Source organism: Egretta garzetta, unplaced genomic scaffold (genome assembly GCF_000687185.1).
Source record: "Egretta garzetta isolate BGI_Z169 unplaced genomic scaffold, ASM68718v1 scaffold13, whole genome shotgun sequence".
NCBI classification, from domain to species: Eukaryota; Metazoa; Chordata; class Aves; order Pelecaniformes; family Ardeidae; genus Egretta; species Egretta garzetta.
Window position 1 is genome coordinate 1,785,544 of NW_009259239.1, and position 13,111 is coordinate 1,798,654.

Genomic DNA, 13,111 nt, shown 5'->3' on the forward strand with positions numbered 1-13,111 from the left:
GGGGCTGTCGCTCCGGGTTTTGACCCGCAAAAACTGCTGCCGCTCTCCCACCGTGCGGGTTTCTGCTCATCTGCTACCCAGGGGTGGTTTTCAGGCATCGGTCCCCCCTGCCCGCCTCACCTCTTTGTCTCCGGGCGGCAGCGGATGCGGAATGCCTGAGGAGGGGGCAGAGGCGCGTGTCTCTCGGCGTTTGGTCTTGGCAAAGCGCAAGGTCATGAGCGCTGCTTGCCATCCGTCGTTTTCCATGGGGAAAAAAAGCCCAGCCTTTTTTTTTTTAAAAAAAAAAAAAAGCCCCGGAGGCGTATTTTGCAGTGGTCCAGCCATAGTTTTCATTTACAAACACGTGCAATTAAGATACACCTTGATTGCCTCCTCGTCGCCTTTATTTCCGCCTGCACGCGCGCTGCGTGCATGGAGATCGCATGCGCTTGTGCATTTGCAACATTGTCATCCATTCAGGACCAAGACGACAGTTTCAGGACGAAGAGAAAAACTGAGCGGGAATCAAGTGAACCTGTTAGTAACCACGTTGCAGACAACGGGAAGGAGGGGATTCTTTGCCTGACCCGCAGCAGGCTTGCGGTATTTATGACCAAAAGAGGCTCTGGATGTAAAAGAAAGGACTTGGAGTCAAGGAAAAAATTGACAGGTGCTTGGAAAAGAAACCTACAGAGGGTCACTAAGCAGACAGCAGCCACATCCAGCTCAGGAAAATCTCTGTTCTAAAACTTATTTCAACCCAGCATAGTTGTTTTAATGAGCACCTCTGCAGGTCTCAAAGAGCAGTAGAGATCCATGGATGGCAAAGAGAGAAAACCAGAATCTGCCTTCATTTCATTCGTGGAATGGGCCAGGGAGAGAGGACACCTTAGGACTGCAAACACTACAGCTTGAGCTTGCTTGCTGTAAATTTGGAAGACACGCATTCAAGCGGAATACTTGCAAACACCCTCTAATTCCACTCATTCTGCAAGCATACAAACTACAGATTCACAGAGCTGGAAACAAAAAGGGAATTGAAACAACCATCTCATCTGACCTTATCTTTAGGACAAAGAATTCACACAGTAATTTTTATCAAGCACTTTATCACATGACTGAAGGAAAGACAATTTCAAGAGAATGTCACTGTACATTGCAGGCTGTTTCTGGGTAAGCCCTCAGCTCCATCACCCAGGTTTGGCTGATTCAGCCATTCACCATTGCTAAAAGGGGATACGCCGTTCTTCTCAGGTCCGGCAGCACAATCTGCAATGTGTCTCTTAGACCAGTTTTCCCACTTTGAGGACCTCCGCTTGCTGCAATTTAATTCACTAAACAGGCAGAAGAGTAGCAGAAAGTGGAGAGTTTCTTCTGGGCTAGTGAGCAGAGCTGTGCAGAATCCAACGAGCACCAGAGCTGGCACCGAGGTGGAGTAGGCCTGGGCAGCTTGGAGCAGGAACAAAAGAGGAGGAAGAGGGAGAGGAAGAGGGGGAAGAAGCTGTCTCTGGACAGTGACAAGCTGTCAGCTTGACTCAGGATGCTTGTGGAATTGCAGCCTGAAATGCGTATCTTCCCTTGCATAGCCTTGCAACTTGGAAAATGCAGAGCAGTGTAATTTCCTGTACTGAATTATTTAACGATTATACATGGCCTTATTTGCCTTTGCGCGGTGATATCCCATTTTTAATTTTTTCCACATGTTCACACTGAAATTTCTTACAGTTACACTGTGCCTAAGATGAGGGAGTGGGGTACCAGTCACTCCAAGCCTGCTGTCACCCAAAAATGGTTAATTAACATAACCCCAAAGGGTCACGTTTCAGCCAAAAGCCCATCATGAGCTACATAAAATAACCTGTTTAGATGTTTGTAGCTTGCTTCTTTTTAATGTACAGACTGCTATAGAACATAAGGCCTAGCAAAAGATTAAATTGTGTTGACCCTTCCTCCCAGGGGAGACTGGCCACCAAGATTAAGGCGCTCCTCTAAGAGGTGGGACAGCATGTGCAGAGCCTGAAATCCTGACAGCAAGAGAGAGAGACATCCCTCTGAGGTAACCTCTGGGAAGTGGATTGATTTCTTTTTTTATGAATATAGGATCAATTTTAGGAGTTGGTGTCTATTTTAGATAGGAATACGTACTTGCATTTCACCTTAGCATGGCTGGAGTTAAGGGAGATGAAGGTAGCTAGCTAAGAGTAAGGCATTCCTCAGCCCAAGGCCATGACAGATCTTTGAGGTGGAGCCCTGGGACACTTCAAAATTCATCCTCCGCAATATCAAGAGGGTAAAAGAGCCACATAGGTCTGGCAAAGAGTTGGTACGGAAGGCATGAGGGGAAGCTCAAGTGTCTTCCAGTGACGATGGCACTGGAGGCTCTCTGGCATGCAGTAAAGGTATTGGGCTACACACAGTTGAACCCCTGAGGTCATGACGCTCTGTGGAACATCATGCATGAATAGGAACATTGTATTAGAGTACTGGTTTTAGAAAACATTCCAGTAATTTGTATAAACTTTCTTATCTCACTGAGTAAATGCCCAAGTGGTGAAACGCTAAATGTTTACATAGTGAAATAAGAGTATTGCTTTCACTGCTTTAAAGAACACTGCATGTGGCCTATGTTTTGACTTCATAAATTAATCTGAGATTTGATAAATCAATTCTTTAGTCTCACAAATTAATTTTCTGCAAGCTTATTTTAGCATGAGACATTCACATGAAAAAATTACCAATATTCGTGTGTGTACTTCTCATTTCTCCTACAACATTGTTCCTGAGTCTCACATAAGGCTGTCTTTCCCTTGCTGTGATGACTGGAGCCTTTTAAACAGGAAAATGACAGACAAATCATTAAAGCATTGAGCACCTCGTAGCAAAAGATGAAGCAGGAGATGGAGAGGGAGAGAAGGCATTAGCAGGTGAGCCGTTCGATCGGTTAACAGTTTTGTTTTTCCTAACATCTTTTGTATAAGAGCCAGCATTATGTAAACACCAAATTTAAAAATACTTCGTCCCTCTGTTACTGAGGAAGACAAGTACAAAATAGGTTTTTGCCTTTTAAGTTGGCCTTTTGTTTAAGTAGGTCCTGCAGCACTCAGTGAACATTAGCAGGGGGGGGTGTGGTGGTGTTCTATATTCCCATGCTTGTTTGCAAAGAGACCTCACTTGTCTTTGTGTTTCAACTGGTTCACTTCCTTAGCACCAGGGCCCTGGCAAGGGAAACCAGAGGAACTACCAGGTATTGTCCAGCCCCCCCTCCTCTTTTCAGGCTACGTACAATAGTGTTTCCCATTCTTGGCAGTGCACAGATTACATTCATTGCTGCTCATTTGCTGCTCTCAGTTTGAACAATTTAAGTTGTCTGCTAGGAACTGGTCAGAAGAATCAGTGCTTGTGTGATTCAAAGGACTGAATGCATCTGGCCAGGCTAATTTTAGTCTTGTGACTAAAGCAAGTTTTCAGCAAAAAAAAAAAAAAGTTATGTTTTAAACTTCTCTTTTTCTATTATAACATCCAAGTTCCTGCAGAAGCCACGATGGTGAGATAACAGGAGGAATTTATCACAATCTGTCCAACATTTCAGCACTAGAGCAAGACTCGTATCTGTTTAGATTCTTAAATTTCATGCATCACTGACCTGGTAATTGTTATAATAGTGAGCTGAAGTGCAGAGAAAAAGACATTTTGACCCTGAGATATGCAGAGATGATCTGAAAGGGACTTTCTAAGCCTCTCCTTACTCAGCTTTTCCATTTTGTATTAAATGTTCAAACACTCACTGGGCCAGACAGAGATAGCGAGATTTCTGTGCAGACTGACAGCTAAAGCACGACCAAGAGATGGGTACATGGTTTAGTGCTTGCTCCTGTGAACAGATAAATATTTTATGGAAACAAACAGCTTCAGTAAGATAAAAGATCAGAAATTCACATCAGACCAGTAAGGCCAGTAACTCAAGTTGACAGTGTGGTCTGCTAAACCAGCGTTTTGCACTACCCAATGCCAGTGATGCCATTTGTTCTATACAGTTGAGCCCTCTTATTTCATATATTCAGCAGTTTTGCAATAATTTCTAATTTTGAGCATCACAAAAATATTTACCTGTCAAAAAGCACCTGTAAAACTGGCTGAAACATTAATCTTTGAAGATTTCATATGTATTTCCAGTAGTTCTTCTTTGGTTTGTTTTCTCTTTATTTTATTCTGCATTTAACTGATAGCAATTACGAACTCATTCAGCCTGAGCTATGTCTACGTCGTATGTTTGGCCCAGGTTATAGTCCAGGGCTCAGTGCACGGGCTGGGAGGTGTGAGTCAGCTGGGAAGTGTGACTAAGAGCTGAAAAGGAACTGCTTTCTAAACCACATCTCAAGTGTGAAGACAACACCTACTAGCTAAGTGGTAAAAGCCAGCCTCTTAAGCTGTCCCCCAGCTACATCTGTGTTAATGCGCTCTGATGGTTTGCTCAGACCGCAGTGGCTTGAACTGACGGTTTGACTCTGCACTGTGACCAGCCCTGAACAATTGGGCATGTCTTTTTTTTTCTGCTTTGGGACGCAACACCTAAGAGCTGAGAGTCAGTCTAAGGCACTGTTCCTTACTAGTCCTTTGCTACCTATTCCCACTTCTCATCCCGAGTTTCTGTTGACCATTGCTCCTTCCACGCTGCCTGTGATGAAGCACGCTCTGCCTCAGATGATCTGGCTCTTCTGTGCCCTAGAGTGAGCACCACAGCCAGGGTTTGGGGTGGGTGGTGGGTGCAAGCATGCAGTGCGCATGTATCTGTGGATATGTGGTTCTGGTGGCAGGAACAGATGCAAACAGTCTGACAGGCTGCCAAGCAGCTGCTGCCATGAGATACGGAATCATACTCCCCTATGATTGATGAGGCTTTTAATAAAGAAAAAAAAGTCTTTGTCAAACAGTAGTCTACAAAGCAGAGGTTTCAGCATTGTCTCCATCCCTAACCACATCGCATCCTGTCGTTAGGTGAGGCCGTGCGGCACAGAGACATCCCGTGGCTGAGGAGCACCGGCCCGCCAAGCTGCTCCGCCGGCTGACAGGCTGCGCTGGGGCACAGCCATTGCAGTTGTGCCACCCGTGCTGCGAGGCGTCAGAAATGCTACAAACCGGTGGCGTCACTCAGCTCCCCTGGGACAACCACCACCACCAGCTACTCCAGGTCACCTAACTCTGGGCTGTTTTCATCTGTGAAAGAAACTGTTCCCAGCAGATATGTTTTTAATCACTCTGCCACCCTGTGGTCCTTTCAGGAAATCACGAAAACGCCTGTTAGAAAATCGTCGTGAATCGATGCTCGACAAAAGAAGAAGACTGTTAAATGAAGCTAATGGTAATTTTATAAGGGAATAATCTTTAGACAATATAATTTTTGCACAGGATGACAAACACAAACTAACTTGAGTCCCTCATTAATTTCCCTCCACAATGAACACCAAAATAACTGCCCAATCTAGTCAAAATGAAAAATTAAAGCCAGTAAAATGCTAGATAAGTCAATATGCTCTTTTACAAAAGCACCTTGCAAGGAAGTGTTGATCTGGGACCTCCTGGGTTCTCAAAATATTTACAGATCTTGTGGAGTGCTGAAGCAATGGGATAAACTCAGTAGCACGTGTTTCTAAATTAAATCAGATACCACGTTGCACTGGGATATATCAAAATTATCCGATATGACCAGTCCCTTTACTGAACAAAAAAGAAGGTATTTTGGTGCTACAGAGAACCAGAATTCTTTGCTGCGGCTCTGCATCAGGGGAACTGGGTGCCAAAGGAACTGGCAGAGGGAGGCACCAACAGACATAACTGGGATGAAGCAGAAGCATAGCAAGCTTTTCTCGTAAGAACAAATTCAGGTCTCTTGAAATACAGAACCTGGTAATAATATTGCCAAGGCTGAACTGTACTGGGAACACTGTCCTGCTCTCAATATCTCAGCAGAAAAAACAAACAAACATCCAAAAATCAGTCTGTAGTTGTGTTTGGGAAGAACTTCACCAAGGTGAGTTCACCCAGGGAGGTGGGGTGAAATGAGGAGAAAAAGGTACAGGAAAAAGCTGTGAAGAGAAAATGAATGGGGAGAAGAAAGTCCCACTAAGAACAGAGGTGGGACATGAGCTGAAGGAAAGAGGGGGAGAGAATCAGGAAAGGAAGAGAAGAGGCTGGAAGGAAGACAGCAGGAACAGAGCCAGGCTGAGGTAGGAGGTGGAAGGTGTAAGTTGTCTTTGTGATGTCCCTCAGAGCTTTTCCCCTTTGTATTACACTGCCTTCACAGTGGGATGCTGCCTGTCTCCACAGCAACCAGCAGAGACTAGAGACCTTTCCTCCTTGTCTGCATTGACTCCTCTCTCTGGAGAGGAGCCCTCCAAATTGTCACTCTTAAAGATGTCAGTATAGAAAACTGGCCTGGAAGCATCTCAGGAGACCCACTTACTGCACGTCCCCACCAGGGAATAGGGCTGGCTACAGCTGTGCTTCTCCTATATCCCAATCTGGCAGACCCCAGCGCCCACTCCCCCAGGAATGGAACTTGCATGGAATTTTTAATTAAAGATTTCTAAGTTTCTTAATTGCCTTTGATGTTTCTCTCATTTGAATCATTAAATTTGGGGGGGAAAACTCATTTAGCTCTCTGAAGAGGGGCTGAAGGGCAGTATCTCCCCTCAAGCCTCACACAGCACCCCTTCCCAAGCAGTTCATGATGGGAGCAGCCTCCCCATCCACGTACCAAACAATTTCCAGGGGAAAGGCAATTCCGTTCGGTTAGGTCCACACCAAAACTGGTGACCCAGCTTCCAGCACCTAGAGGGGAGGAGATGAGAGGACAAGGAACTCTCCTTGACGCTATTTTCCAAGTTGAGAGTCACTGCAGATCTGAGAGGCCAAAACATCTGATGAATGGGAAGTTACTTCCGTTGTCCCCGTTCTAGCTTACCACATGATGTCAAATTGTTTAGCATCTCAAGACATTGGTATCCCGTGTGATATACTCACTACTGATCATTACTCACAGAGCTGTAAGAAAAAAATTCCAGCTACTCGCTGACACAGTGATTACAAAGTAAAAATGTTTGGCCTCATGACAAGCTCTAGTATTCAGCAGCAGGAAAAAAACCCTACAGATGGTTAGGGTCTACACAGAAAATGAATACAAAAAATATAATTGATACAGGAACATTCATGCATTAGGCATAGGCCCTAGTAATACACATAAATTAATTAATCTATCTATTTTACATTCATACAGATACTGTATGTATGTAGTTTGCTGGGATATACTTGTAATGCTTAGCCCTAGCAATGTCTTGACAATAATAACACATTAACTGCAAAAAAAACTTTCTGAGGTTACTACTATACGGATACTAGTTAAGCAAGAAGTGAGACGATGTGATAACTTGCCAGGTGACACAGACTGAGGCTTAGTATGTCACTATTAATAAGGACTGAGCCTTGAAATTAGCCACAAAACACTGTACACAGTATTTTAAAAAAATACATTTAATTCCACTTATCTGTAGACATTTATCTCCTAGATACTAATGACAACACTGTTTCAAACAATTTTAGCAGCAGGTATATTATGTGATTAAATTTTAGTGCCCACAGTAAAGTATTGCCGTTAATTTTGCCAACTAGCAAAGCCAGCTGTGTCTGAATTACAATTTTTGCTGTGGTAGAAGCACTCTGGAGATCTATCCAGAAAACGTAGAAGGAGCAAAAGACTTTCATGGTGCACTCATGCATTAAATGAGATGCATGCTGTCATATACTCTAAATCTAAAATGGACTGTCCCCCTATAGTTAATATATTCTTGAAAAAAATGTCCTGCTGACAGAAGCTTTGAACATAGGCTGGGTACCAGCTTGTTCAGGTTTATCCCACCTTATCGTGAATGACATCAGTGTGGCACAAATTGCTTTGTTTGCAATTACATACGCTGTCCTTGCAGAGAAATGGCAGAACAACAGAACAGGTACCTAAGCACAGGTTGTCTCATACGCACTGGAAATCTGAGTTGTTGTTTGTCACAGCTGTGTACTGTGAAATTCTCAGTCATTTCCTCACTGTGTTGATGGCATTTGTGCCCAGGCTATTTTTGGATGTGCTCTCCGCTTTTGTGCTTGAGTGTTTCTTCACTGTTTCCAGCACAGAAACAGTTTTATGTCAGTGAGATACTCCAAGCTGTTGTATAGCTTACACAAATATTTAGATTTGGTACAACTGTTTATTTTCTGCTATTTTGAATACAACTGTTTTGCACCTCCCTGTTGGCCTATGAAGAGTGACAAGACAGCACTTATCAGAGGTAGCAATGAGCTATCTGCTTATTCTAGCAATTAGCTGAAATTTTCCCTGTTTGAGTCTCGGACTCATTATTTTCTGCTTTGTGGGGCTTTGCTGGCTGACATCATCAGGTATGACGGTTTTACTGGGACATGATAATACAAATTAATCAATGCCTGGAACATAGAATATGCAAGCTACTGCTTTGCTATTTTAGCTATTCATTAAAAAAAAAAAAAAAGGTTAAAAAAAAATTAAAACTATGTCTAACTCAATAACCAGCTCCAATGGACAGCAGAAGAGTGTGTGCTCTGGTGATTTAGGGGGTCTGAATGTATTTAGAGTCCTGAGCTTATGACTAAAACCTGAACATTGTGATTAACAGAGACAAGCACATCTAACCTTTATTAATTTCTCTAACTCTTTTGTGGATCGCACTCATTTTGACTTCTATCACAAGTTCCACAAAGGGTTGCATAGAAAGGTCTTCTCTCCTGTTCCCATAGCTTACTTTCTGTTCATTTCAGCAGTTTTCCCCAGTTCTTACATTTGAGACAGACTAGACCATCATTATAATGTGTGCACCATGGATTTATACAATGGCATAATTATATTTTCTGTCCTGTTTTTTTTTTTCTCTTTCTTGTTCTCCTAGGAAGGAAACGTAGCACATTCCTTGTAGACAGTTGTTCTCCCAGTGTCTCCCAGGAGTCTGCAACATGCCAAAACAGCATTCAGAGCTCTCGCACTCTGACTGCAGTCACACCTACAGGTCCAGCTGCCACCATCACCTCCTGTGCTGAAGCACAATGGGCACATCCACTGACAGGTATTTCTAGACAATTACAAACTTTCCTTTAATGGGTGAAAATGTACCATGCATGGTAATTTTAAACATTGCAGATGGCATTTCAGCTGAAAAAATAAAACCTTGAACTAAGTCTTAGTGAGGCTTTAGTAAAACTGAGCATCTCTTGTGAAATAATCTCCAAGAACTGTAACTGTGAATTGGGTAATTATCACTAGGCTGATAACATGTTACAGTGTTGAACTTTGGTGCTGTGTCAGTTTTTCCAGTGCTGGCTTTATTATCTTTTTATTTTCACAGCTACCTACGTTGTGCTTTGAAAGACATTCAGAAGTTTCTAGTGTGTACATCTTTCTTTGACATTTAAACACCCAATTTCTTGTAGCCCAATTTCCTCACTACATTTTACTGTAGAGCTCCCAAGCACTTGAATTGAAATCACACCTGGGAAGTCATCCTCCTGACGTGCTGCCTGATGACTACAGCCTGACACTGGTAATGTGCACTGTTGTAACATATGTTATGTTATCTTGCGGTTCATTGTTTTATGTCTTAGTTGTGGAGCTTTGGAGTCATTTGAACTTCCTTTCTTTGATTCATCACAGCTGCCCTTCATTTATTTTGCTGTTCACATCCTTGATGTTTGAGTCCTGGGAAACATTATACAGGGCCAGGAACTTCAAAGGCAAGACTATAACAGTCTTCAACAATCCATTTTCTGTTTTGCTAACTTCACTCAACGTTAGTCAACCAGATTTCATTAACACTAATTTCCATTAACGTTAGTCCATTGAAAAAGTACACCAAAGCTTGTCTTGTTTGAGACTTGACTTCATTCCTGCCTCCCCTCCCCAGCCCAGCTGAGGATGCAGGCTATTTAGCAGTTCAGTCTACTTCTCCCTTATGCTGAGGCCTGTGAAAAGAGGCATACCTCTCCGTTGTACGCTCACAGCCGTCACTTAAAGCCTCAAATGTGTACCTGGGGGGACTGACTTCAGTTGCGATGGCTGAATTAATTGCTTCCCAACTCTTTCCTCCATTCTGCTACAGGAGAGTTTCACCCCTGCTTTTACCATGATGTCACATGCTCCTGAACCATGACAGTTTCAGCCCACCATACCAACTCAAAGTGAAAACAGTACTCATTTATGCTACAGCAACTAAATTATCCCACAGCATCATTATAAAATAATTTCAGGATCCTACCAAGCTCCCTTAACCACAGCATGCATTTACTTATACATTGACAGCAACATTGATAGTTCAGCCTCTCCTCATTTTCTCTGCAATCCAAACTCATTAAATGATGCATCTGTGTTTCAGGAAACTAACTTAATGAGTTCCTATACAAACCATTTTTTTGTCACTTAGGTCACTGCTCTAAAGCATTTTCAGTGAAAACAGAAGCATAATACAAGTTGTTTCCTGAGAAATGAGCCATGTTTCCTATAGATTTATGTTCATGTTTTTGCTGATAGGCCCGTTGACTGCTGCCTCTCAGAATGGATCAGAGTTGCTTTCCCTAAGCAGAGGCTCCAATATATTGTCCAGCCACCGATTTCCACAAAACTTATAGGAACTTTACCTGCCAAATTTGCCTGAACTTAAACAGCAACTTCCAGACTGGTAAGTGGGGGACAGGCAGAGAAAGGTGGCAGGCAGCACAAGCATATATGTTTCAGCTCCTTAGGAAACAAGATAAAGAGCATCTACAGCCAGAACTACTAGGATAAACAAAACTGATTGGAAAATTTAATAACTAGTACAAATGTTCCTGACCACAGATCAGTGCCAATTCCTGAATAACATTGAGTGATTTTCTTCCCATTGGATTTCTGTTAGGTAGCAGAGCTCTTAAAGTACAAACTCCATGAATTCACTCCTTGGATTCAGTTCCTTGGCTGTATCAGAATGCCTTTTTCTTATTCCACAGAGTGAAAAGGAGAAGCAGACATGCAAGTTCATTGGGAAATTGCACAAATCAAGGTATAAATTAAAACCAGCATAATTACACTGCTACTTAAACACTAACTGTGTGAGCATTTACTTGGTAGAACAGTGATTTTCTGGTTTACTTCAGAGGTGTGCAGGAACAGATTTACATTAAAGCAAAATGTAACAGTCTCAGATAAGGCTGTGCACATATCAGTCTGCACCTAGAGATTAGTAGAAACTATACAGAGTGCCTCAGGTTTCCTGTGTACACAACTGTATTTCCACCGTCCAATAACTGAAATAAAACAGAAAAACATGATAGATGGCTGAATCTTTGACTAAGCTACTGCACATGTGACAGAGGTAACTGCCTCATTGCTTCAAAGTTTTCTCCAAGGCCAATTGTATCGCTGGCACTACTCAGAGGACTTTCTGAAGGCAGAAGATGTCTGACTCAGTCACATATAACACCAGCTGCTCTCTGCCAGGCTGGGTACCGAACTGGGCTGGCTCCATCCCACCAGCTCCTGCTTCTGGTGCCAACACAAATGTGGTATGACCTCTCTGTCTAGGTCATTTGGTGCAGGCTTATACCAAGCACAGAGGGACTCTAAGCGGGTATACACAACTTAGGAGCACAGAGTAACTATTTGTTAGCTAATGCACACAGCAGACTAACACACTACTAGGCTGAGTGTTAATGTGCCCCGCAGCAGTAACTCAGTGAGCTTTTGGGGAGCCGGCTGTCCTGGACAAGGCAGGGAAGAGGCATCCTATGCTGCTCCTTGCAGAGGACTGACTCCCAGGGGTGCTCAGCCTCTCTCTTCTGAGCCTCCGCCTTCAGTTTTTTCTTACGGTTTAAGGATGTCAATAAACTTCCTCTTGAATCTCTAAGCTGCTGACTGTTGTTTCCATTGCAATAATCACGCTTCCCTGTGGCTTTTACTCATCTCTGCCATGGCTTTAGCTCAAGCACTGCCTCACAGCATCCTCAAGCAGACGGCGCCCCGGTCAGGCCACAGTGCGAAGCCCAGCTGGGCCCTGAGCCACGGGGAGACGAACCCCTCCATGGGGGCTATGCAATTCCTCTCCTAAGGGACCATGTGGCGATGACAGCCAGCAGATATTTGCAGACTATCCCCACAGCCGTCATGGCAGAAGGAGCAGGGGTGGGTGACGCCGGTGGGGCAGCTGCCTCCACCCGTGTTGTCCCAGCCACGGGCAGGCCCCATGATGGCGGCTCCGGCGCTGAACTCCCTCTCTGCACCCTTGCTCTCATGCTCTGAGCTGGGAAATACCTAGAGAGTGCTGCCCAGAGCTGGGCAGGGACTCCTATATTGGGCCTGGTTTTGTGGTATTTTCTAGGTATGCTTTATTTAGGGCATTTTGTGGCTTCCTATGGTATTTTATCGCCATACAGAGAGATTTTCTTGCAGCCCAGCCTCTAGTGTAGCCGGACACAAATCAGGAGGTTCGTCCCGCATCAGACAGCACCGGGCAGGAATCGCCTGCCGCTGAGGAGGGCAATGCCCCTCAGTGTAACGATAATTATATATTAAATAAAGCCCTCAGGTAAGCCACCGAGTGCTTAGGATTTGCCTAGAAAATCCCATCTGTAATATTCATAGCTGTCGTGAAGTCTGAAGGACCCCCCCCCATTTTTCCTTTATTATTTATTGTAAGCAACTTATTAAAATGTGCATTGCTGATATTGATGCGGGGGTGGGGGAGACTTTGAATGCCATATGTCTTCTAAAATAAATATATTCTATAAACAGTCATGAAGTTGAATATGTGGGAGAACTTTACTGTGAGGGTGACAGAGCACTGGCACAGGCTGCCCAGGGGGGCTGTGGAGTCTCCTTCTCTGGAGATATTCAAAGCCCGCCTGGACGATGTCCTGTGCAATCAGCTCTAGGTGACCCTGCTTTAGCCGGGGGGTTGGGCTGGGTCATCTCCTGAGGTCCCTTCCAACTCTTGCCGTTCTGTGATTCTGTGATTCTGTGATTCTGTGATTCTGTGATTCTGTGATTCTGTGATTCTGTGAGGCGTTGCCGCCCGCCCCGCCGCCCACG

The 13,111-nt window shown here is 44.0% G+C and overlaps 2 protein-coding genes across 2 annotated transcripts in view; one reads left to right on the forward strand and one right to left on the reverse strand.

Moving 5' to 3' along the window:
- Positions 1-216, reverse strand: part of DEPTOR (DEP domain containing MTOR interacting protein) — a 75,775-nt gene extending 75,559 nt beyond the window's left edge. Inside the window, exon 1 of the mRNA XM_009635966.1 lies at positions 121-216. Coding sequence (XP_009634261.1) covers positions 121-216 — 96 coding nt within the window. The remainder of the gene's footprint in view (positions 1-120) is intronic.
- A 195-nt stretch (positions 217-411) lies between these two features.
- DSCC1 (DNA replication and sister chromatid cohesion 1) overlaps positions 412-13,111 on the forward strand; it is a 27,728-nt gene continuing 15,028 nt past the window's right edge. The window contains exons 1-2 of the mRNA XM_009635967.2: positions 412-582; positions 11,035-11,087. Of these exons, the coding sequence (XP_009634262.1) occupies positions 412-582; positions 11,035-11,087 (224 nt within the window). The remainder of the gene's footprint in view (positions 583-11,034; positions 11,088-13,111) is intronic.